This window comes from Tamandua tetradactyla, chromosome 2 (genome assembly GCF_023851605.1).
Source record: "Tamandua tetradactyla isolate mTamTet1 chromosome 2, mTamTet1.pri, whole genome shotgun sequence".
Lineage (NCBI taxonomy): Eukaryota > Metazoa > Chordata > Mammalia > Pilosa > Myrmecophagidae > Tamandua > Tamandua tetradactyla.
The window spans coordinates 131,611,967-131,638,452 of NC_135328.1; the positions used below are offsets into that span (position 1 = coordinate 131,611,967).

The window sequence follows — 26,486 nt, forward strand, 5'->3', positions numbered from 1 at the left end:
ATTCTATGAAGATTCCATGCACTAGGAAGCTAGTTACTTTCCAGAAACCTACAACTTTCATATGGCTTCCTTGGCCAGATAGATTCTGAAACACAGAGAGGCCAGCCCCTCCAGAACATCAACTAGTTCTATCACCTGAACCCCATATTATTGACATGACTTCCAATGTGAAAAAGTTGAAATGAGCATAGCCCAAATAACCCTAAAGACTGGGAGAAAGGTCAAAGGAGACGGTGCAGTTAGTTACACAGAGAAGGTAGGGTTTAACAAATGAATATGATTACTGAATCATTACACTGATACTTCTTTTAGTCTCTAGTGTCTTTTAACAGCTAGTAGTAAAACATAAAATTGTCGAATTGTAACACACGAAACTCTGAAATCTGTTCTTCAATTAATTGTTGTGCTTTGCTTTGAAATGTATTGCTTTTTTGTATATGTGTTTGTTCTAATTTGCTAGCTGCTGGGTTGTGATATCCCAGAAACAGAATGGCTTTTAAAAAGGGGCATTTATTAAGTTGCAAATTTACAGTTCCGAGGCTGTGAAAATGTTCCAATTAAAGCAAGTTTATAAAACTGTCCAAATTAAAGTACCTTCACTCAAGAAGGCTGATGAAGTTCTGGGTTTCTCTCTCAACTGTAAAGGCACATGGTGAACATGGTGCCCTGGCCTCTTGTAATTCTCATGGATCACTCCAAAATGTTTCCTCTTTTAACGGATTCCAGTAAACTAATTAAGACCCAACTGGAATGGGTGGAGTCACACCTCCCTTAATCAAAGGTTAATACCCACAGTTGGATGTGCCTCATCTCAGTGGGAGGTAATCTAATCAAGTTTCCAACCTATAGTACTGTATAGGGATTAAAAGAAATGACTGCCTCTACAAAATAGTTCAAGATTAAAGCATAAATTTTCTAGGGTACATAATCCTTTCAAACCAGCATATTCCATCCTCTGCCCCCTAAAAATGATGTGTTTTTCCCATATACAAAATACATTCATTTCATCACAATATCAGAAAGCCTTAAAATATCTCAGTACCAAATACCAATGCAACACAAAGTCAGACACGGTGCAGAATCTCATCAAAGTCAGCTACAGGCATGGTCTGTTCTAAGGCAGACTTCTCCTATAGCTCTAGGTCTGTAAAACTCAGAATAAATAAGTTCCTGTCAACATACAAAGGAGAGATAGTCACAGGATACATATTCCTATTTCCATAGGGAGAAATTGGAAGGGACATAGGGGTCACTGGACCCAAGTAGTTTTGGAAACCTGCAGGGTAAAGTACATTAGATTTCAAAGTCTGAGAGTCATTTATCTTCCGGGCATTAGAAAGAGGCAGTCCCACCCTTTCTAAGGGTCTTTACAACCACCTGCCTCTCTCCTTGGGGGACATTAGGGAGACCCACTTTTTTCTTGGATCCACCCTCTCCAAGTATTGGGGCTGTACCTGGCTCTCTGGGGCACATGCTCAGCCCCTCCGTGTGGTGGCAGCCAGGCTCTCCCCAGTCCCCAAGGAATGTGCTCCAACTTCTTCAAGGCCTGAGGTGACACAGCTCTTCCCCTGCAATGAGGTGGAAGGCCCACCCTCTCCCTTCAGGGCAAACTCACCCTTTCCAAGTACTTGGGTGGGCCCAATCTCCTGGCCTAAGGTTTCTTGACTTTAGCCTCCAGTCTCCTTGGTTCTACCTCTGGAGATATTTTGCCTTTACTTTTTCTGTTTTCTAAACTCACAGTTGAGACTGGCAGCAGTTCTGTTTATACATGTCCCATAGCACTCTTGTTCACTTTTTTTTTTTTAACATGTGCTGGCACCAGGAAGTGAACCTGGGTCTCCAGCATGGTAAGCAGGAACTCTTCTTCACTTTTTATGTTGTAATCAAGGGTCTTGCCATTTAGACAGAAGGAGTTTTCACAAACCATTTTTTGGTAACTCCATTTTCAATCCTGGCTTTTTCTGAAATGGCTAACTGGTTCCACATTTGGTTTAATCCTCACATGGGGTACTATTCTCTGGGGTCCCCCTTTCTGGAAGTGCAGAATTTTCAGAACATCAATTTCTGATTCCTTTGTACCCAAGAGTTCAGTTCTCAGCTAATCTCTTTCCTGTCACATTTCACTATAAGCTGCAAGGAGAAACCAGGCTGTGTTTTCCACATGTAATTTGGAAATCTCTGCTGCAAAATATCTAAGTTCATGGCTTTTAAGATCTGCTTTCCAGCCAAACTGCTAGTCAATTTTGCCAAGTTATCAGCCATTTTTAAACAAGGACTGCCATCCTTTCAGTTTACAATAACACATGCCTCATCTCTGTGCATATTTCTACCAACAGTCTCTTCAAAGCATTCTAGGCCTTCTCTATCAAGCTTCTTACAACTCTTCCAGAATCTTCCCCTTATCCACTTAAAAACTTCTTCCAACATGTTTTATATTTACAAATGACAGTACCCCACTTGTACCAAAATCTGTTCTAGTTTGCTAGCTGCCAGAATGTGATATCTCAGGAACAGAACAGCTTTTAAAAATTTAGGGGGAATTTATTAAGTTGCAAATTTACAGTTCTAAGGCCATGAAAATGTTCCAATTAAAGCAAGTCTTTAAAAATGTCCAAATTAAGGCACCCAAACTGTGTAGACTTGCAGACCGCCACCTGTCCCCAAATAAAGGCACCAACAAGAGGTTACCTTCACTTAAGAAAGGCCGATAAAGTTCAGGGTTTCTCTCTCAACTGGAAAGTCAGAGTGAACATGGCAACATCTGCTATCTTTCTCTCCAGGTTCTTGTTTCATGAAGTTCCCCCAGGGCATTTTCCTTCTTCATCTCAAATGGTCTCTGATTGTGAACTATTGATTGTACACTCTTGATAATTGCATGGTATGTGAATATAATATATATATATATCAATAAAATGGCATTAAAATTAGAAACAAAAACAAAAAATAAATTAGAAAAAGCAAAAAGTCAGTCTTATGACTTTATAGTTATACATTGCATTTAAAATGTTTTCTAAAAATGTTTGGATATGTTGATGAGTTAAAATTTGATTAATCACAATCTATTTTAATAAATTATGCACTATCTTTTAAAAAAAAAGCCTCACCCTTAATTGGGTGTGTTGTATCTCCACGAAAACAACCCAATCAAAGATTCCATCCCAAATGTTATGTCTACTCCACAAGATTGGATTAGGAGTAAAAGAGCATTGCTTTTCTGTTTTTTTTTTAACAGAACAGAAAGCCAGCACATTCTACCCTCAGTTTCAGACCAGCACATTACACCCTCTGAACCCCAAAAAGGCATGTTCTTTCCATATACAAAATATATTCATTGCATCATAATATCACAAAAACCTTAAACTATTTCAGTAATAATAGAAAGTCAGAAACAGTACAAAATCTCATCAAAATAAGCCACAGGCATGATTTTTCATAAGGCAAATTCTTTTCTGGCTGTGGGCCTGTGAAGCTTAGAACAGCTTGTCTGCTTCCAGTACACAATGGAGGGGCAATCATAGGATGAACAGTCTCATTACCACAGGGAGAAATTGAAAGAAAAACAGGTCACTGGATTGAAACCTTTCCAGAAAACTGCAGGGCAGACTCCCTTACATTTCAGAGTCTGCAGACCCTTTATCATCCTCAGGGCTTGGGAAAGGAGCAGTCCTACCCTTTACAAGGGCTTCTGCAGTGGCCCTGTTCTCTCCAACACAGGAATGATGTTTGCAACCTTGGGAAACATTGGGGAGACCACCTTTTTCTCAACTCCATGCCGTCCAAGCATTGGTGCAGCACTCTGACTCTCTTCCATCTCTAAGGCACATACTCAATCCTCTCAGATCACTGGAGTGGCGGTGAGGCTCTGCCCAATGCTCCAGGAATGTGCTCTGCTTTCTCTGAAGCTGAAGAAGTTGAAACTCTTCTGCCTGTCCCCTGCCTCCAGGGTAAACACACCCTTTCCATGTGGATGTGCAGGTCCTTTCTCCTGGTCTGAGATTTCTTGGCTTCAGACCTTAGGTTCCATGGTTTTACTACCAAAGTTTTTTTTCCTTTATTTTGTCCCTTTTAGTCCAGATTGGCAGTGGTTCTGTTTATAAAGATCTCACAAAAAGTATGTTGGTTTAGCATGTACTATCCAGGGGTTAAAGCCATCAGACAATAGGACTTAACACAGATCTTTTCTGTATAACTCCCATCTCCAATCCTGGCTTGTCCTGACATGGCTGACTGGTTCCATATTTGGTTAAATCTTCATGTGTACCATTGCTGCTGCTGCTGTGGTCTCTGTTTCTGAAAACTCAGAACTTTTCGGACCATCAGATTCTGGCTACTTTGTACCCAAGAGTTCAGTTCTCAACTTATCCCTTTTCTGTTGGATTTTAATATAAGCTACAAGAAGAAGCCAGGCTACATTTCCATATTTAATTTGGAGATTTCCTCAACTAGATATCCTAGCTGGTTGCTTTCAAATTCTCCTTTCCATCTAGCATGAGGACTCAATTTTGCCAAATTCTCTGCAAGTTTAAAACAAGGATCACCTTTCTTCCAGTTTGCAATGATGCTTTGCTCATTTCTAATACAGAAGTATCTTTAATGTCCATATTTCTACCAACAGTCTCTTAAAAGCATTCTAGGCATTCTCTATCAAGCTCCTCACACCTCTTCCATAATCTTCCCCTTATCCATTTCAAAAGTCTTTCCAACATGTTTGGTTTTTGCAAATCACAGCATCTTACTTCTCTGGTACCAAAATGTGTTTAAATCTGTTTTGGTTTGTTCAAGCTGCTGGAATGCAATATTCCAGAAACGGATTGGCTTTAATAAAGAGGATTAATTAAGTCACAAGTTTACAGTTCTGTGCTGGTTTGAAATGATGTATGTACCCTAGAAAAGCCATGTTTTAATCCTAATCCCATTTTGTAAAGGCAGCTGTTTCTTCTAATCCCTATTCAGTATGTATGTTTGAAATGTAATGAGATCATCTCCCTGGAGATGTGATTTAATGAAGAGTGGTTGTTAAATTAGGTAGAGGTGTGCCTCCATCCATATCAGTGGGCCTTGATTAGTTTCTGAAATCCTATAAAAGAGGAAATATTTTGGAGAATGGGACAGTCAGAGAGAGCAGAGCAGAACAACGTAGACATGAGAAAGAGTCCACCAGCCAGCAACCTTTGGAGATGAAGGAGAAAAATGTCTCCCAGGGAGATTCATGATACAGGAAGCCAGGAGAAGAAGCTAGCAGATGATGCCATGTTTGCCATGTGCTCTTCCAGATGAGAGAGAAACCCAGACCGTGTTCAACATGTGCCTTTCCAGATGAGACTGTGTTCGCCATGTGCCTTCTTACTTGAGAGAGAAACCCTGAACTTCATCAGCCTTCTTGAACCAAGGTATCTTTCCTTGGATGCCTTAGATTGTACATTTCTATAGACATGTTTTAATTGGGATATTTTCTCGGCCTTGGAACTGTAAACTAGCTTCTGATTAAATTCCCCTTTTGAAAAGCCATTCTGTTTATGGTATATTGCATTCTGGCAGCTAGCAAACTAGAAGAAGTTCTAAGACCATAAAAATGTCAAAACTAAGGCATTCAAGAAAGATATTTTGATTCCAAATAATGGCCAAATGGCATCAGAGATTTCTTGTCAGCTGGGAAGGCATAAGGCTGGCACCTGAGGTTCTTGCTCCCTGTTCATTTCTTTGTTTCTGATTCCAGTGGCTTCCTTTCTGAGCATCTGTGGGCCCTCACTTAGCTACTCTGTATTGGCTTTCTCCAGGTTCTGGCTTGCTTAGCATCTCATGGGAAGGTATAGGGCAACCCTTACTTGGCTGTGGTTTCTAACATCTCTCCAAGCATCTCTGTTGGCACTCTAAGCATCTCTGTTGGCATCCCAAGCATCTCCAAGTATCTGTGTCTGAGCTTTTACTCAAATATTTCCCTGTGTTGGCTCTTCTAAGGACTGTAGTAAGTTAAGACCCAATTTAAATGGGCGGGGCTGAACCTCCATGGAAATAATCTAATCAAAATGTCACGCCCACAATTGAGTAGACCACATCTCCATGGAAACAACCGAATCCAAATATTCTACCCTAAACAATGGGTCTGCCCCCACACAATAGGATTAGAATGAATAGAATATGGCTTTTTGAGGGTCCAGAAGAGATTATAACCAGCTCAGGGTGAGACTAGTGACAACAATGGCTTGGACCAAGTGATAGTAGTAGGTGCAGTGAAGTGATCAGATTGTAAGTATTTTGAAAGTACATCTATTAGGACTTCCTGGTGGATTGAATGTTGGGTGAAAGAACTCATACATCCTATATCCCTTACCCCTCCCTCTCATTACCACTAGTATTTGTAATCTACCCCATTTTTTTACCCCTATTCCCCCTCTGTTACTTATATTTGTCCTTATATTTTTTGCTCATCTGTCCATACCCTGGAGAAAAAGGAACATCAGACACAAGATTTTCACAATCACATGGTCACACTGTAAAAGCTGTATAGTTATACAGTCATCTTCAAGAATCAAGGCTACTAGAATAGAGTTCAACAGTTTTAGGTACTTCCTTCTAGCCACTTCAATATACAGTAAACTAAAAAGGGATATCTGTATAATGTATAAGAATAATCTCCAAGGTAACTTCTTGACTGTGATTGAAATCTGTCAGGCTCTGAGACTTATTTTATCTCATTCCTCTCTTCCAACTTTTGGTCAAGAAGTCTTTCTTAATCCTATGATGTTGGGTCCTGACTCATCCCTGAGAATCAAGTTTCATGTAGTTAGGGAGATTTATACTTCTTGGAGTCATGACCCACTAGGGGAGAGGGCAGTGAATTCACTTGCTGAGTTGTCTTAGAGAGAAAGGTCACTCCTGAGCAACAAAAGAGGTTTTCTGGGGATGACTCTTAGGCATTATTATAAGTAGGCTTAGCCTGTCCTTTGCAGGAATAAGCTTCATTGGGGTGAGCCCCAAGATCGAGGGCTCAGCTTGTTGAATTGGTTGTCCCCACTGCTTTTGAGAATATCAGAAATTCCCCAGATGGGGAAGTTGAATATTTCCTCCTTTCTCCCAAGCCCCCCAAGAGGACTTTGCAAATATTTGTTTATTCTCTGCTGAGAAGAGAGGTATTCTTTTTTTTAACCATTTTTTGTACTTTATTTTTATTAATTAAAAAAAATTTCTTTTAAATACCAAGAAAATACCAAATACAAACATTTGTAACTTTTGATCTTCTCTTCTACATATATAATCAGTAATTCACAATATCATCACATAGTTGCTTATTCATCATCAAGATCATTTCTTAGAACATTTTGCATGTATTCAGAAAAAGAAATAAAAAGAAAACAGATAAAAATTGATACATACCATTACCCCCCACCCCTTCCCTTCACTGATCACCACATTTCACTCTAAATTTATTTTAACATTTTCTCCCCCTATTATTCATCTTTATTCCATATGTGTTACTTGTCTGTTGATAAGGTAGATAAAAGGAGCATCAGACACAAGGTTTACCCAATCACACAGTCAACACTGTGAAACCTATATCATTATACAGTCATCTTCAAGAAACATGGCTACTGGAACACAGCTCCACATTTTCAGGCTGTTCCCTCCAGTCTCTCCACTACGTCTTGACTAACAAGGTGCTATCTGTTTAATGCATAAGAATAACCTCCAGGATAACCTCTTGACTCTATTTAGAATCTCTCAGCCATTGACACTTAATTTGTCTTGACACTTAATTTTGGTCAAGAAGGTTTCCTCAGTCCCTTGATGCTGAGTCTCAGCCCATTCCAGGATTTCTGTTCCACGTTGCCAGTAAGGTCCAGACCCCTGGGAGTCATGTCCCATGTAGACAGGGGTAGGGTGGTGAGTTTGCTTGTTGTGTTGGCTGGAGAGAGAGAGGCCACATCTGAGCAACAAAAGAGGTTCTCTTGGGGGTGACTCTTAGGCCTAATTTTAAGAAGACTTTGACCTATCCTTTGTGGGGTTAAGTTTCATATGAACAAACCCCAGGATTGGAGGCTCAGCCTATTGCTTTGATTGTCTGCATTGCTTGTGAGAATGTCAAGAGTTGTCTTGGGGGAGTTGAATTTTCCCCTGTTCCCATCATTCCCTGAAGGGGACTTTGCAAATACTTTTTTATTCACTGTTCTGATCACTCTGGGATTTAGCGGGGATCTCTCTGGACAAACCAACAAAATCTCATGTTTTACTCAAGGTTCCATGTACTTTTAATGTTCAATTAAGATGTCTACGTAAGTTATATTAGGAAATGCACTAGTCAAAATATAAATTTTGTACCAAATAAACATTTTTTGCTTTAGTCTCACACATAAGGTAAAATTTTAAAATGCTAATTACCAGCTATTTTCAGCACCCTGCAGTAATGACATTCCTTTGTTAGAAGAGAGGAATTCTTGACAGTGAGGATTAACAACTCTTTGAGGAGAGAAATGAGGCAGTAGCTATATTGGGGAGCTGGGAGCAAGAATTTTTTTCTTCTTCTTCTAAGAGATAGAAGTAATGGCATGATTATATGATGATGAAAATGATCCAGTGAAGAGAAATGAGTACATTATTCTTATATTCCATGATCAGCTCATATATACTGTTAACTTTTTTGCCCTTCCTTTACTTTGCCACACTTGCCTGGCAATACCTTGAACTTGATGAAATCCAACACTTCTACTACTAGGTGCTTGCTCTTTCTGTTACACCCCGTACTGTAGTGAGCACAAACTGTCACAGCAGGGAGAAGATTTTCCCTTTACTCTGAAGTTTCTGGCCTTAGACTTTAGCAATAAAAAAGTCAGTAAAAAGTGAACTCTGAGGCGGTACTTGGGAGAAACTGACTTAGTCTCAAGATGATGGGATCGAGAACTGACTTTTTTTCTAAAGGACTTTAAGTCCCAGAAAGCAGATGTATTTGAGTTTGTCAGTTTATTTAGTGGAGAGTTCTCTGAATGTTTTCTCCAGGTTAGATGTTTGTCTGTTTGAGTATTTTCCACAGTGATGGGGTATAGAGGTATTGAGGCTATAGGAAGTTATTTGGAATTATAAAATGTCTTGGCCCTGTTTCTCAGTCTCTTTGTGCATGTTTTCACATTTTTGTGTCCTGACCTTTCCTGGGTTTCTTCTGTGCTGAGTGGTTCCCCTTCTCCTAACTTCTAATGAAGTTTCTTATAATCTCCTCCTCCCCTCCTTAGATTTTATTTTGCCACTACGAAGTTAAACATAATATTCCTTCTCTACTATCTATTTTAAATCAGTGCTGGGAGGGAGGGTAGAGAAATGCCTGTGTTATCCTAAGTGAGCTGGATGTTTGAATTATTTCTTATATCCTGAAATAAGGTTTCCTATGATATAAGTACTGAATATTAATATTTTCATGTCTGTCAACTGTAAAACTTTACAGTGAAAGATTCATGAGATATGCTGTTAATGTAGCTTTAGAAATAGTCACACCAGTAAAGTGACTTGTTGGCAGCAATACTTTTGAAAGCACATAGGACTTTTTCCCCTTTGGATATATAATGAGTCTAAATTACTTTGGAAATTGGGACTTATTTTTTACTTTGAAATAATTATTTTAAAAAGAAATGAAGTAAAAAAAGAATAGTAACATTTAAATTTTCTCATTGTAAAACTGTAAAAACACAGTTCATGTGCTTTTTACACAGAAATCTGAATATGTATACTTTTTAAAAATTGAGTTGATAGGAAAAATGCAGAAGGATCATGGGTGTGGTAGTTAGATTCAGTTGTCAACTTGGCCAGGTGAAAGCACCTAGTTCTGCTGCTGTGGACATGAGCCAATGGTAGGTGAATCTCATCTGTTGCTAATTACATCCGCAGTCGGCTAGGAGGCGTGTCTGCTGCAATGAGTGACGTTTAACTTAATTGGCTTGTGCTTAAATGAGAGAAGGCAATGTAGCACAGTCTAGCAGCTTGGCATTCCTCATCTCAGCACTTGCAGCTCAGCCCGGGCCCTTGGAGATGGAGAAAGAAATCACCCCGGGGAAAGTTGTTGGAACCCAGGGGCCTGGAGAGAAGACCAGCAGAGACCATCCTGTGCCTTCCACGTAAGAAAGAACCTCAGTGGAAAGTTAGCTGCCTTTCCTCTGAAGAACCAACAAAATAAATCCCCTTTTATTAAAAGCCAATCCGTCTCTGGTGTGTTGCATTCCGGCAGCTAGCAAACTAGAACAATGGGTATATTTTGTTGAAGTAAAAGGTCTTTGTATTTGAAGAAAAAATCCAGAATACCTGTATCTTCTAATTCTGCTAAGTACAACATTTGAAGACTGCTCTTTTGCACATCTTTTTTCCTTTAAATATACTGTTACTAAATATTGTATGGATTTTTGATTAGTTTGTTGAATTGGCAGTAATTTTTCACTTTTATTGATGCTATAAAATTTTCCTTCATTAATCATTGATATATAAAATTAGAAGATATTCAAAGGTGTTTTTGGTTAATAGTTGCAAAATTAATCTGAAAAATTATCAACATTTTGTGAATTAAGATTTAGGATTGTTTTAAAATGTAGAGTGTGTGCTTTTTAAAGATGAAACCTGTTTGATTGAAATGTACATTAAGTGCATTAAATAAGAAAATGTTATATGAGCTTTTTACTCTGTCTAAACAATTTATTAGGCATTTTAAAATGTTCTCCTACATAATAGTCATACATACTTTCAAGTATTAGACTACTGTCTGAATGGTGGACAATGTGTACACTAATCACTCATAGGATGCTTTAGTGGGTTTAGTATTTTAAAAGTATGCTACCAGAGAAAAGGAAGCATAGTTTGAATTGTCTCAAAAGAAATCTTAAGACTATATTATAAACTGGGTTATGTTAGTTATCTGCATTTTTGTAGCTCTAGGATTTTGATAACATTTCACTTGTTGATTTTAGTTACATGTTGCGTATTTAAGTGTTCTGCCAGAAGCACATACAACTGAAATATTCTCTTTTGGTTTCCAGTCATAGCTTGTGTTGCCCATAATCAGAACCTTTCAGTTGTATGGCTTTTTTCTTTTAAAGTTGCAACAAAATATATATATAACAGGGCAGACCACAGTGGCTCAGTGGCAGGATTCTCACTTGCCATGCCAGAGACCTGGGTTCAATTCCTAGTGCCTGCCCGTGCAAAAAAAAGTATATATAACAAAATTTGCCATTTTAACAATTATTAAGTGTAAAATTCATTATCATTTGTTATATTTACTAGCTGTATGGCTTTTCTGACATTTAATGTATTGAAAGCAATTGCATAAGTGTTTAACTTTTTTATGTTAACATTTTTCTTTTAGGTTATCTACAACGGTGAGATGAAGTAATTTAAGATGAGCAAGTTAAAAGTGATACCAGAGAAAAGGTACTGTGTATATGTATGAATTACAGAATATACAACAATATATTATTTCTATAATACATGAAGTGATTATTTGAAAGTCATTACTTAATATTATTTATGCTTAAATAATAGTATATTTGTATTATATTCATTTTTTTTAATGTTTAACTTTTCAGTTAAAGCAGGAATTATCAAACTGTGACACAGTGACCAAATCTGGCCCACTTCCTGTTTTAGTATGGCCCATGAGTTAAGAAAGATTTTTACATTTTTAAATGCTTGAGAAAACCAAAAGAATAATATTTTTGACACATGAAGATTGTATGAAATTCAAATTTCAGGGTATATCAGGTTTTATTATTTATAAGAAAATCAAAATAAAAGAAAGATATAGCCATATTTTTCCATTTATGTGTTCTCTGTCTACATTTGCACTAGAGCAGCTGAGCTAAATAGTTGTGACAGATTATATGGTCTACAGTACCTAAAATATGTACCATGTGGCCCTTTACAGAAAAATGTTCCTGATCCCTGAGTTAAAGCAACTTATATAATCTCTGTTAAAGCTTGTAAGTGCTAAAAATAAGTCTTAAGATTGATTTTACTTTGGGCCCTTTCACTTAAATGGCAGATTTCATTTATTTCATTTTGGAATTTTGCTATGTATATATCCTTGAAAAAATTTCTTAACCTTGTTAATTCTCAGTTTTGTCATCTGTAAAATAAGTTTAATGATAATGCTGTGTTGACAAAGTTGGGAAGATTAAATAATCTGGCCAACTCAGTAAATCATAACTTATTAATAAAAAAATGAAAGTTTGTGCTTATAGTGGTATTTTATTTTTGTTTATATATATGAAACTGCATTTATAGATATGCTTCAAATCTGTTTAATAATGAGATGTATACACACAGTTTATTTAGATAAGATTTGTTTTTTAAGTTGTTAGATGTTTCAGTTCGCTAATGCTGCTGGAATGATGGATTGTCTTTTACAAAGGGGATTTATTAGGTTACAGATTTACAGTTCTAAGTATGTGAAGATGTCCAAATGAGGGCATCAGCAAGAGGATACCTCCACTAAAGAAAATGCCAGTGTCTGTCTGTGTGCATGTATGAGTGCATGTGTGTTTCAGTGTCTACCTGTGTGCATGTTGCATATGTGTGCCACATGTGTGCCAGTGTCTGCCTTTGTCTATGTGCAAGTGCACACGTGTATGAGCATCTACCTGTGAGCATGTTGTGTATGTGTGCTGCATGTGCCAGAGCCTGCCTGTGTGCATGTTGTGTATGTGTTCTGTGTGTGTACCAATGTGTGCCTGTGCATGTATGAGTGCATGTGTGTATCAGCATCTGCCTGTGTGCATGTACGAGTGCACATGTGTGGACAGAGTGGCTGCCCCAAGATATCCGGCCCTAATCCCGAAAGCAGGGACCTTGCAGATGTGATTGAGTTATGGATCTTGAGGAAATCAGCTGATCCTGGATTGCCTGGGAGAGCCCCAGCTGCTAGCGCAGGTTTCTGCTGAGGTGGGGAGTGGCAGGTGCATGTAGAGGAGAAGATGGACTTTTCGGGGGGCATGCAGGGTGCGATGCAGGGGCATCTCCCAGGGCTCTCCCCCCAGTGCTGTCCCCAGGGTGACCAACCTCCTGACTCCAGGCAGAGCCTCAGGTAAAGCCCCATTGATGGGCGTTGTTGCTGCAGCTTATGCATTTGTGGCCTCTGTGTGTTGGTGTGCATTCCCTTCTTCCTGATTATTCAGGCTTTTCCTGCTTCTTTGTTTTCTATTTTAACTTTTCTACTCTTGATTAGTAACATGTTTCCACTTTCACTTAATTTGCTGCTTTTTTTTAAAGACTTCTAGGGGCATTTAAATATTTGGTTTATTTATTTTCAATCTTTAAAAGAATAAATTTATTTCAGTTTATAAAGTTTTCCCCAAATATCACCTTAACTGAAGTCCACATATTTGATTATGCATTATTTTCTTTGATGATTTCTAAATATTTTGCAATTTTCATTGTTACTTCCTCTTTAATTCATGAGTTTTTTAGGTGTGTATTTTTTGAGGATTTCTTTACATGTGGATTTTCTTTTAAAATGCATTTTTATTGTTGGCTTTTAATTTAATTCCAGAAATGCAATAATATTAGCTCTTTGAAATTTTCTGAGGCTGGTCAGTTTTCAAAGATATTAGTGTATTTGAAAAAAATAAATGTTCTCTGTTTTTTAGGAACAGAATTGGATAGATAGGAAATGGTTATGACTCTCTGGTGAATCCAGTTGTTGATTTCATCTGAATCTTTTATAGCCACACTAAATTTTCATCTGTTTGGTCTTCCAGTTTCTAATAGTGATTTGTTTCTAATAAAGCCCTCTATATTGTCATTTTTTCTTTATTTATTTTGAGGTTTGGGGGTTAAGTGTATAAAATTAGTGATTATTATATTTCTTGGTGGAATTATCCTTTTATATTATGCAGTAGATCTCTCTTTAGCCATGCTAATGCTTTCTGCCTTAAATTCTATTTGCCCTGAGTGTTAGTATACTACTTTTCTTTTTCTAGAATATTTACTTAGTATATCATTTTTATTCCTGTATTTTCAACTTTTCTGTATGTTTTTCCTTTGGTATGTCTCTTGTAAATAGCATACAGTTGGATTTTCAAAAATCCAATCTAATCTAAGATACATTTATATTTTTATGATTATCAATGTAGTTGGACTTAACTATATTACCTTATTTTGTTTTTTCTCTTTATGTTATTTCTTTGCTTTCTTTTCCTGTTTTTTCCTCACTTTTGTGGATTGACAAATAGTTCTATATTACCTATTCAACCTATCCCACTTCACCCCTGTGCTGGTGAAGCTATTATATACCCCAGAAAAGCCATGTCCTTTAATTTTTATTCAGTATTGCTCAGTGGTATCTTTCTTACTGTTTCCATGGATAGAATGTGGCCTATCCAGCTGTGGGTGGTAACTTTTGAATAGGTGGTTCCGTAGAGATGTATCTGCACCCATTCAAGATGAAGTTTCTTACTGGAGTCCTTTGAGAGGGATCCATTTTGGAAAAAGCTTTAGAGTCACCAGAGCCCACACAGCCCTTTAGAGATGCAGAAGGAAAATGCCCCCAGGGAAGCCTGAGGAAATGAGGAGAAAATGCTAGCAGACGCCCAGTGCCATTCCAGCTGACAGAGGTGTTCTGAACCCATTAGCCTTCTTGAATCAAGGTATCTTTCCCTGGATGCCTTAGTTTGGACATTTGCATGGTCTTAGAACTGTAAACTTGCAACTTAATAAATTACCTTTTTTAAAGCCATTCTGTTTCTTGTATATTGTATTCTGGCAACTTTTACAAACTAAAACAACCCCCTCTGCTGGTTTAGAACTAGATCATATTTCTATCAGTTTATTGGATAGCCTTAACATTTAAAAATATATGTAGCTATCCATTTGTCTAATGCAAGGCTTGGTGAACTACTGTCCATCTGGCTGGTTGCCTATTTTGTAAATAAAGTTTTATTGGTAAGCAGCCATGCCCATTCATGGACATATTATGTATGGTTGCATTTGTGTTCAGTGGCAGAGTTGAACAGTTGTGATGGAGCGCATAGGCTCACAAACCCTAAGTATCCCCTTTATAGGAAATATGTATTATCCTCTGGTCTGGCACAATGAAGAGTGATTTAGCCTTTCTGACATCCTTTGCTGCAAGTATACAGAAAACAACCCCTTCTGTAAATAGTTTTATTATTGCTTGGGTTGGAAGTTTTACATGAAAAAAAACCCACAGAAATGTAAGAAAAAATTGTATAGCATACATTAAAAAAATAAAACAATGAATGGCTAATTAAATTTACTTTAAATAATTTTCTGTGTTCACCATTATTTCTTACATTGTATACATTCCCTTTGGGTTCAGTTTTCTTATTGTTTTAAGTTTATCATTTACTGAGGGTCTGGGGTGATGGCTTTATTTTATGCCCCAAAATATGTTTATTTTGCCCTCAGTCTTCATTGACAGTTTAGCTGGATATACATTTTTCAGTTATTTTCCTGCTGAGCTTTGTATCTATTATTCAGCATAGGTTTCTAACATATATTTTTGCTGAAATCCTCTCTCCTTTCCTAGACATTCTATCTTCCTTATCTGGTAGCTTTTAGGATTCTCTTTTTATACTTGATGTTCTGAAATCTCTTGCACTATTTCTGGCTATAGATTTTTTTCTCTCTGTCTAATTGGTACTTGTAGTACACTTTAAATCTGAAGCTTTTGTCTTTAATTCTGTAATTTCCCTCTCTGCTACCTCTTCAAATACCACGTTGCCAGATCTGCTCTGTTCTCTTCTTCTGGAGCTGGGACTTGATGTATGTAGAATCTCTTGCTTGAACTCCATATCACTTTTGCTTTTCTGATATCTGTGCATGAATTCCTTGTTCTGTCCTTGGGACTCTATAGATTGTCTCAGCTTGGAGTCTTTCATCTATTATTTAGTTTTTAAAAATTCTACTAATTTATTGCCAAGCCTTCTAGCTGGTTCTCTATATCTTGTGGTTTCTGCCTGTTTTTATTTCATAATTTGTTGAATTCACCTGAGCCATGTTCACCTTCCAGGCATTGATGCTGCCGAATGCCCTTGCTGTTCCTTGTGTGCTGATGGGTTTTGGTTGGGAGAGGAGGTTTCCTTGTTGCCCTCTTTTCTTTCATATGAGATATTATTTCTGTTATTTTTGACCACAGATCTGTCTCAAGTTTTCTCTCTCATGGCCATGCATTTAGGGCAGGGGCACAAGGCCTTCAGCACCAAGATTCCTGGATGCCTTTGGAAGGTGGAGCCCACAGGATGGTGGGTGATTGGGTGGGGATGTGAGAGAGCCTGAGGAGTCTGGGCTGAAGCTACATTTTGGTTTAGACAAAGGTGAGTTGTGCTGCTTATTGAGCTGGAGAATACCCAGGAAGGAGCATGTTGGGAGTGAGGATCAAGAGTTCTTCAGTTGTGTAATGTTTGATACACTATTTTGATAACCAAGTGGAAATGTTTAAAAAATAAAAGTAGTATATTAGCTTGGAGCTTCAAGTTTGGGCTAAAGATGTAAATTTGGGAATAATAAGTATGCAGTGGCATTCATATCTAAGTCACATACTGTGTAAGCCCTGGAGCATCCAACTTTGAGTGTAGTAGAGGAGGGAAGGTGAGCAAAAAAGACCATGAAAGAACCCCTGAAGATGTAGGAGGAAAATGGAAGCATTGCCAAAAGGCCAAAGAAGAAAGAGGTTTCTCTGCATGGCCTGGCAAAAGCACTTGGGTAGAGTGGTGGGGTGAGGGCCTAGCTAGCTTGAGGAAGTTAAGGAGACCCTGAAGTGTGAGGAGTGGAGAAACTGAACAAGTGAGTTTTGATATGAAGGGAGCAGAAAAATGTGCCACAATGGGAGGTGGGTATGGATCAGAGGAGCTTTGTTTTGAAGATGAGAGACACTGAGGCACATTTCTATGTTGATGAAATGGATCGTGCTGGTTTTACTGTGTCCTCTGCACCTCTTGCTCCACCATATTGGGCCCCTTTCCCTTATTCACCTCCTGCAGTTCGTGTAGGAAGGTGACATGTGATGATGGTGTACAGCCTATTTTGTCCAGCACCTTCTTACCCCATGTAGCAGGCAGCCTGGAGCACAGTAGGAGCTGGTTAGCCCTTGATGAGAGGACAGGTCCCTGACATGGTCAGGTTTTGGGGACCAGGTGTCGTTTGAATCAGAGGGAGAGTCGTACAGATAAAACACCACCCTGCTGGTGAGGGGTCTGAACTCAGTTTCCACCTGGCAAGCCCTTCCCTGTGCCTGGCCTGTGCGTGGGAGGTGGGGGCGTGGGTTGAAGGTGGCCCTGGTTTGGAGGGAAAGGAAGCAGTGCTGGGAGGAGTGCACACCTCCTGACCGGATGCTGAAGTCCTTCTCCGCCTCCTTCCCTGCCAGGATCCTGGTGACAGCGGGCACCGACTTTGACCTGTGAACCCTGCGGGCAGTGTGCGTGCTGAGGCCCCTGAAGCTGGTGTCAGGGATCCCCTGTAAGTCCGGCCAGACCCGGCAGGGTCTCCTCCCTCATCCCACCTTGTCTCAGCATGGCCTCCCCTTCTCCCCTCCTTACCTGCCCCATCCACCCCCCACCGCCCCTGAGCCGGGGGTGCTTTGGCTCAGGCAGAGAACAAGCTAGTACCTTGCTGGAGCAGGGTTGGGGGTTAGGATGCCGGAGAAATGTTCAAGGCCGCAGAAGGGCTCAGGCTTAGCAGGCCATTGAGGTCTTCTCCCTGGTCAGCCTGGGGACCTTGCCAGGCACGGGCTCGGGCATGCAGTAAGGCCTGGGGTCAGACTGGAGAGTGGAGGGGGAGTGGGGTCACAGCCTCCTCTGTCCAGGGCTGATTGCCACAAGCCACTGGCCACCCTCACTTTCCCCAAGGGTTGGGTTCTTCGGGATCCTGGCTCCTCTCCCAGAATCCCCCACCCCTGTCCCAGAATCCCCCACCCCTCCCTCAGAATTCCCTGCTCTTCCTCCAGGATCCCCTGCTCTTCCCCCAGGATCCCCTGCTCTTCCCCCAGGATCCCCTGCTCTTCCCCCAGGATCCCCTGCTCTTCCCCCAGGATCCCCTGCTCCTCTCCCAGGATCCCCTGGTCTTCTCCCAGGTTCCCCTGAGCTCTTCCTACCCTGACCCTTCCATAGTTTCACTCCTCAGTAGACACCCTGCTCTGGCGCCTGCCTCCCTGCAGGACTCAATGCCCCCTCCATTCAATGCTCCTCGAATTCCTCGGTTCTGTCCTCTTAGACACTTACTGTCCTGCCCACCTTGCCTGGGGCTTCGCACTCTGCCCCTCAGGCCCGCTCTGCTGCCCCTAAACTAGCCCACCATGCCCTGGACCAGGTTTGCGGGTGGTGCTCAAGTCCATCATGAAGGCCATGGCCCCACTCCTGCAGCTCGGGCTGCTTCTCTTCTTCACCACCCTCATGTTCACCATCATTGGTCTCGAGTTGTACGTGGGCAAATACCACAAGGCCTGTTTCCCCAACGGCACAGGTGAGCCATCTCAGGTGAGGCCTGGGCTGGTTAGGCCAGCAGGGGCTCACTTCTGGGTGGAGAGCCCCCTTCTGCTGATGGACACCAAGGTGTCCCTTGCGTTCCAGTGGTCACACAGATAATGCCCGGCAGACCCAAAGCAAAACACATGCAGAGGAAGTGCCTGTAGGTGTAGCAAGTTCTAGGAAGGAAAAAGGTACTTAAAGTGGGGTGGGGTGGAGATCTGAGGGTCGCCCTTACAGGGTGCGGAGGAGATGGGGGAAGCTCACGTGCCCCGCAGACCTTTCTGAGAGGGCTGGGCAGGGAGTGACGTCATCTGCATCCTCTGGCTGCTCTGGGCTAACTTAGAGCTGATCTGGTCTGGCCCAGTGTGTCAGGGAAGAGGTGGCTTGAAGGGTCCAGCTTGGGATGTATTTTGTGGGTGAGAAGTTCTCTGATTGTATGTGGAGTGTGAGAGAAAGAGAAGTGCTAAACATGACGCTAAGATTTTTGGCTTGAGCTGCAAACAGATTAGAGGAGAAAACACATATGATTCTCTTGATAGATACAGAAGAAGCAATTACTAAACTTTAAATCATTCATGATTTTAAAAAAAGAACTCTTATTGAAGTAGAAGTAAAACTTCCTTAGACTCCCTAAAATTTCCTGTAACATTTTATTTATTTGTAAGACTTGAGAATCTTTCCCTTTAACGTCAACAACAAAACAAGGACACACACGGTTACTTGTAGGCCCCACACCATGGGCTGTCACAGCGAGTGCAGTGAGGCTCTGGAGAGATGGGGAAGCCCTACAGGACTTGGAAAGCAGGAGATGGGCCTGGCATTACTCTCAGATGATACCATTGTCTACACAGAAAATTGATGATTTCATATTCTTTACACACATGTAAGATATTTGGAGGAGATGAACAAACCTGGTCAGTTTTGCCTTCTAAACCTAGGAGTCTTTGTTTCTACCCTAGAAATTCACCAAAGTGTCTCTCATGGTAATAGGGAGAATTGTCATGTATTGTGATAAATGTATTGTTTTGAAGTAGTTTTGCTTTGCTCTCGGAGGGACCTTGGCAGCTGGAAAGTGGGTGGTGCTGCCTGCCACCCTGTTCCACAAGTTAGCAGGGATTTTCTGATGTTTCTCTGTCACCCTCTGGGTGTTCCCCTGCCAGCTCACAGACCCTCTGCAGGTCATCCCTGGCACATGGTGATCTGGTTACAAGCCCTGGGGCTGCCGGGCAGCTGGGTCCAGCTGGGGACTTTGCTGGCCTCTAATGTGGGGAACCCCAGGCCTGGGATTGTGGTGGCAGTCAGGGTGGCTGTGGCAGCAAGGTGTGGACTTGGGCCTTATCATTTCTGCTTGTAATGCATGGAGCCCGGGGCATGTGGATGTGCATGTGCCAAGTCCCGGGCAGAGGGAATGGCGCGGAGACAGGAGGGGTCGGACGTTTCGCTGTGCACCTGGCTCCTGCCTGAGCTCAGGCTGTGCCTTCTCCTCCTCACTGATGCAGAGCCTGTGGGCGACTTCCCCTATGGCAAGGAGGCCCCCGCCCGGCTGTGTGGGGGCAACACCGAGTGCTGGGAGTACTGGCCGGGACCCAACTTCGGTATCACAAGCTTCGACAACATCCTCTTTGCCATCTTGACGGTGTTCCAGTGCATCACCATGGAGGGCTGGACCTACATCCTCTACAATGTGCGTCGCCATGGGGGTGGGGTGCGGGTGGGGGTTGGGGTTGGGGGATGGGGCAGAGATAGAGCCAATGGAGAAGGCGGGGCCCTGGAGCGGGGCAGGAGGCATGGCGGGGCACAGGTTCTCAGCCCTGCCTCTTGCCAGGCTACAGATTTCTTCCTCCCAGTGCTGGCTCAGGTCCCCAACTGGCCCGTTCCTCGCTGTCTCTGAGCCCTCCCCTGGCTGGGGTATCCCGGCAGCTCCGCCACTCTGGGAACGGGCCTGGGCGCCTCCCCAGTTTGGCTGCGGATAGGCCACCTGCCACTCCTACCTCCCTCTGGGTGGCAAAACCCCAGGCCTGAGGGTGGGCATGGACCAGACAGGAAGCCAGAGCTGGTGCTGCTGCTGCTGCTGAGAATGGCGCCACGTGTGCCCCCACCCCACCCACGCGCTCCGACATAGCTTGGCCAGCACTGAAGGCGGATGAGGGCTCTAGCCCGGAAGGCCCCCAGCGGATTCGTGGGCTTTTGTTCAGCTCACTCGGGACCGACTGGTAGTGTTCTCTCAGGTCATCCCAGCTGTCTCAGCACTGTGGGACAGCCTGGCATGGGGGCCCGCTATGTCTGTGGAGCAGCGATCCCTGTCCCTAACCCTCTCTGCATTGAGCTCTCCCCAGGGCACTCCTGGACACCTGCACAGACCACGGGTCCCTTTGATGTGCCTCCCCACCACCTTTCAAGTCCCAAATCCTGTGAGCCGCCGGGCGGGAGAGCAGCTGAAGTCGAATCTCAGGGGCTTTGGGAGGTGGAGGAGGAGGGGGAAGGGTGGCTGGGAGAGGGCTGCATCTTGGAAGCTGGGGGGTGTTCTGCTCCTGCTGGGAGGGGCCTGTCTCCTGGAGCTTGGCTAGCTGTGTGCTGGGACCTTCAACTTCCCTCCAGCAGCTTCACTGCTTGCATACTGGTGGCATGGGTGGTGGGTAAGAGGGAAAGGGGGAGATGGGACCCTCTACCCTGCATCTCCTCCATGGGTCCAGGGAGACCCAGACAGATCCTGGGGCTGGGCATGCAGCAGGCACTTGGTAAATGTGCATCCAGGGTTCACTGCCTACAAGCCAACAGCAGATAAAGAGTTAAGGGAAAGCTGGCACAGGGTCCGTTGAATCAGAATTCCTCCTTGGAGTGGGAGTCATAGTGTTTGATCGAGGGAACAGGGAACTGGGACAAAGCCTGTGATGAGAAACCCAGCTGTTCCCCAGGTCAGCCAAGGAAAGTTTCCACAAAGACAAGCCTAAAAATAGCCCTGAGCTGGCCTTACCCTGCCAGCCCCCCGCCCAGACATTTGGTCAGGGCTGCAGGTGCCTCACACTCCCCAGCCCACCTCCATGTCCCCAGGGGGGGGGGGGCAGGAATCAGATCCTGCGGCAGGAGGACACTGGTCAGGGAGGCTGCAGAGACCTCCCTGAATACGTTTGCTTCGGATCGTGATGCTGAGTGTGCTGTGGTGAGCAGGAGGCATCAGTGCCCAAGGGCCCTTTGATGGCAGATGCATGGAGCAGAGTGAAGGGGGGCAGAAGTAGGGTTTCCTGAGCTGGTGGAGAGGGAGGCCCGTGTAGACCCCTGGAAGTTGGGCCGCAACCCCCAGGCCCAGTGACTGCAGAAAGTAGGGAGGGCGGGGCTCCCAGGTTTGGTGGCCCAGAACTGACTGGACTAAGCTGCTCATGCCAGGGACAGCAGCAGGGACAGTTGTGGGAGACTGGGGGGTATTTTTAAGTGTTTTTTTGATAGAGTGCCTGCCCCTCACCCCCTGCCTAGCAGGAAGGGCTTTCATGCCCACTGCTTGTGTTTCTTGAGCTTGGAAGGTCCCAAGAGGCCAGAGGTGCTGTCCTGTACATGGGTGCAAAGGGGGAGGCCGAGTAGGGGCAGCAGAGGCAAAGGAATGGTGGGACCCCAAGAGACAGCATCCTTATACCTGTTCTGCTGGGCGCCGAGCAGCCAAGAGGTGCTTTCCAAGACACCTCTTGTGTCTTAAAGAGTAATAGGAGTCCAGTGGAGTCTCTGAGGAACCCCCAGGAGTGCTAGGAGAGATGGTGCCACAGCCAGTTCTTGTTGGGCCCCAAGGGATGAGGTTATCTTGTGGTGTCATACAACACAAAACTCGCCTGTCCCCTCATGCGCCCTTCCTTGCTTTGAAACTGGTGGCTGGAGAGCTGAGGGAGGAGGAAAAATGTTCATTGTGGGGGAGAAAAGAAGGGCTCTGGCTCCCCTTCCCATTGAAGGCAGTAACATGTTGTCTGAGGAAAGAAATTCAGAGTATAAAGCTGAGAGCACCTGCTGGTGCTGGACACTTTAAATTACTGAATTGAGATTGTGACACCAGCTTGGTGTGGCTGTAGGAGTTTCTGTTATGCAGGAGTCATCAGGAAAGTCATGGACTTGCCCAAGTGTTCATCCAGGGGTATGGGAAGGACCCCCCCCCCCCACTTTTACCGTGTTTAGAGAGACAGTGGGAGATAAATGTACTGTTTGGTTTATGATTATATACATATTATTTCATAGTATTCATGTACTAGTTGCATAAAGATTGAGGAGTATTCAGATATATAGGTGCAGAGGCTGTATTTTGAAGTTAGAGCAGATAGGACTTGTCCATGAATTGGATGTGCAACGTGAGAGAAGGAAAAGAGTCAAAGCTAATACTGGATTTATGGCTTGGCCATTGGGAAAAGTGGTGCTGTTTACTGAGAAGGGGAAAGATAATAGTTTAGTTTAGTTTTAGTGTGTGGTAGAACTTAGGATTCTCTTTGACTCTGTAAAGTTTTAGAGAGCTGTCTTCATCCAAGTAGAGGTGCTTGGTATGCCTGCTGACATGTGAGCAGGGAGTTCAGAAGAGACAAGCACGGGTTAGGTATATACTTGAAGTCAGGGAGTTTAAAACTCTGAGTGGGGGGTAAGACCACCTAGCTGATGAGTACAGATGGAGAAGACAAGAAGGCCAGAGGCTGAGTCTTGGGAAAGCCAGAGACTAGAAACCCAGGACGAAAGAAAGTGTCAGCCAAAGGGAGCAAGTTGGAGCCTCTCAGTGTGTAGGAGCCTTGGGGGCACAGTGAGCAAAGAGTTTCCAGAAAGTGACCAAGCAGATCAGATGTTGCTGAGAGGTTATAGAAGGTGAAAAGAGAAACTTTGACCATGGCGGTGGCTGGTTTTGTTGGACAAGAGCAGTTTCAGTGTTGGGGATACAGCTCTGAGATATGGAGGTCAGAGGAGTAAAGCAATGAGTAGAGAGTACAGCAACTCCTCAGAGAGTTTACCTGTGAGATAGAGCCAAGCAGTGGGACAGTATCTTAGGGAGATCTGGCTCAAGGGAAATGGCTTTTTTTAAATAGATTTTTAATTTTGAGGTAGTTATAGATTCACAGGCAGTTGGTAAAATAACACAGAGAGTTCCCATGTGCTCTGTTCCCAGTTTCCTGGGAAAACATCACAGCCAGGATTCTACACTGACTGTCCCCTCACCACAGGACCCTCCGTTTATGCCGCCCCACCCCTAGCAAACACCGATCGGCCTTGATTTTTATGGTTTTATCATTTCAATAATGTGTGGATGGAACCATACAGTAGGGGCCTTTTTTGGTTGGCTGTTTTCACTCAACATCAAGCTTGGAGAGTTGTTCAGATGGTTGTGGGTACCAGTAGTTTGTTCCTTCTAATCGCTGAGGAGTTTCCATGGTGGACCACAGATCCCCCTCTTGAAGGACATCTGGGTTGTTTGCAGTTTTTGGCTATTATGAATAAAACTGCTTTCCACTTTTGTGTACAGGTATTTTCTGGGATAAGTACTCAGGAGTGCATCTGCTTAGTACTTGCATGCTTAGTTTTTTAATAAATTAAAACTTTTCTACAAAGCTGTACTATTTTACATTCCCACCAGCAGTGTATGAGTGACCCATTTTAGCCATTCTAAAGGATGTGAAGTGGTGTCTCACTGATATCTCATTGTTGTCTTGATTTACATTTCCCTAATGGTAAATGATGCTGAGCATCTTTTCACGTGTCTGTTTGCCTTCTTATCTTCTTGGATGAAAAGACTCTTCTTATCTTTTGCCCATGTTCTGTTTGGATTGCTAATTTTTTACTGTTGAATTTTGAGAAGTCTTATATATATTGTGGATACTAGTTCTTTGCTGTATGTATTCTATATACTAGTTCTTTGCACAGATTTTCTCCTCATCTGTAGCTTGGCTTTTCATAGTCTTTACATGGTCTTTAACAAACATTTTTAATTTTGATGAAATCCAGTTTGTCAAGTTTTTATTTTAGGGATCAGGCTTTTGATGTCAAGGGCAGAACTCTGCCTAGATCTAATTCCCAAATACTTTCACCCGTGTTTCTTTCTACAAGTTTTTATCATTTTGTGCTTTACATATAAGTCTGTGATCCATTTTGACTTAATTTCTGTATAAGGTATGAGGTTTAGGTTGAGGGTTTTTGTTTGTTTGTTTCTGGCTTATGGATGTCCAATTGCTCCAGCACCATTTGTTGAAAAGACTGTATTCCTTCCATTGAATTACTTTTGTATCTTTGCCAAAAATCAATTGGGCATATTAATATGGATCTTTTTCTGGGTTCTCTGTTCTGTTCCATTGAACTATGTGTCTCCTTCTTTCACTACCAGGCAGTCTTGATTATTGTAGATATGTAATGTCTTGAAATTGGGTAGATTGATTCTTTCCACTTTATTAAATCTAGAGAGAATTAGCATCTTTAGTACATTGGGCCCTCCAATCTGTGAACATGGTATGTCTGTTCATTTATTGAGGTCTTCTTTGATTTCTTTAGTTTCAGCATATAAGTCCTGTACCTGTTTTTGTTAGATTTATATATAAGTATTTCTTTTTTTTGGAACAATTGCAAATGGTTTTGTATTTTTAATTTTGGTGTCCATGTGTTCATTGCTTTCTGTATGTTATATTTGTACCCTGTGACCTTGTTGAACTCACTTATTAAGAGGTTTTTTTTGGTAGATTCCTTGGGATTTTCTATGTAGACAATCATATCATCTGCAAACAGGAACAGTTTATTTCTTCCTTTTTGACAAGTATACCTTTATTTCCCTTTCTTGCCTTAATGCACTCCTAGAATTTCCAGCGTTGTTTAAATAAGAATGGTGAAAGCAGCCATCCTTGCTTTGTTCCCGTCTTAGGGAAAAGTATTTAGTCTTTCACTATTGAGTATGATGTTAGCTGGGTTTTTATGCTCTTTATCAAGTTGAGGCAGCTTCCCTCTCTTCTTGTTTTTCTGAGTTTTTGCTGTGAATGGGTGTTGAATTTTGTCAACTTTTTCAGCACTGATGTTGTGATGTGACTTTCTTCTTTAGCCTGTTAATTGGTGGATTTCATTGATTGATTTTTGAATATTGAACCAGTTTTGCTTTCCTAAAATAAACCCCATATATGATTATGGTATGTAAGTCTTCTTATATATTGCTATTTGCTAATTTTTAATTTTTTAAAATTTTTTGTGTGGTTTTGTTATCTGTCTCAGTTTCCCAGTTGCTAAAACAAATGCCATACACTGGGTTGATTTAGAAATGAGAATTTATTGGCTTATGGTTTAGGAGAAGTCCAGAGTTGAGGTGTTAGCAAGGTGCTGCTTTCTCCCTGAAGACTATATCATTCTCGGGTTTGGCTCCCAGTGATCCTGGGTCCCTGGCTTTTCTCTCACATGGTGATGCATGTGGTGGTGTCTTCTCCCTTCTCCAGCTCCATCCTGTGGCTCACTTGTGCTCTCTCTCTCTCTCTTCATCTATCTCTATCTCAATTTCATCCTGCTTATAAAGGATTCCAGTGATCTGGATTAAAGCCCAACCTGATTCATGTGGTTTCACCTTAATAGAAAATGACATCTTCATATGGTCCTATTTATAATGGGCTCCTACCCTCAGATTAAGAACATGTTTTTCTGGGGTGCATAATTCAACCTGCCATAGGACCTTATGTTTGCTTTCTGTGGTTTTCAAAGTATTTCATTATAATTAGTGGGAGGGATAAGGAAAAGTATGTCTACTCCACTTTCCCGGATGCTGAGTCCTCTTTTTACAAATGAAGAGTAATTGTGGTAATTTGGTTGGGGGAGAATTGCTGCAACAGTTTGTGGAGGTGAGGGTGAGAGTGCAGCAGCACCCCCTCTGTTTGGGGAGGGGGAGGGGGAGGGGGTGAGGGCTGCTTGCGGGGAGGCTGGAGGCTTTGGAGGTCATCAGAGCCCACAGTTCTGAGCTGCATGCGGGGCTGGGCAGGGTTGTAGTGAGGGATTGTGAGCCTGGTTAGGGTGGGAGTTCTACTTTTTTCTGGGGCCAGGGATCTTGATGTCCAACCTAGAGTT

At 42.4% G+C, this 26,486-nt stretch overlaps 1 protein-coding gene across 31 annotated transcripts in view; it reads left to right on the plus strand.

Moving 5' to 3' along the window:
- Positions 1-26,486, plus strand: part of LOC143673921 (voltage-dependent N-type calcium channel subunit alpha-1B-like) — a 268,765-nt gene that overhangs the window by 54,109 nt on the left and 188,170 nt on the right. For 19 of the 31 annotated variants that reach the window (XR_013170762.1, XM_077149029.1, XM_077149028.1 and 16 more), the window contains exons 2-4: positions 11,336-11,400; positions 17,351-17,442; positions 19,949-20,133. Coding sequence is in view for 1 of the 31 variants with exons in the window: in XM_077149039.1 (XP_077005154.1) it covers positions 18,318-18,444; positions 19,949-20,133 (312 nt within the window). In the remaining 30 variants the exon portion in view is untranslated. Of the gene's footprint in view, positions 1-6,044; positions 6,247-6,285; positions 6,564-11,335; positions 11,401-16,652; positions 17,443-17,901; positions 18,445-19,948; positions 20,134-26,486 lie in introns of those variants that run through there. The other 12 variants (XM_077149016.1, XM_077149018.1, XM_077149012.1 and 9 more) reach the window with 11 other exon arrangements.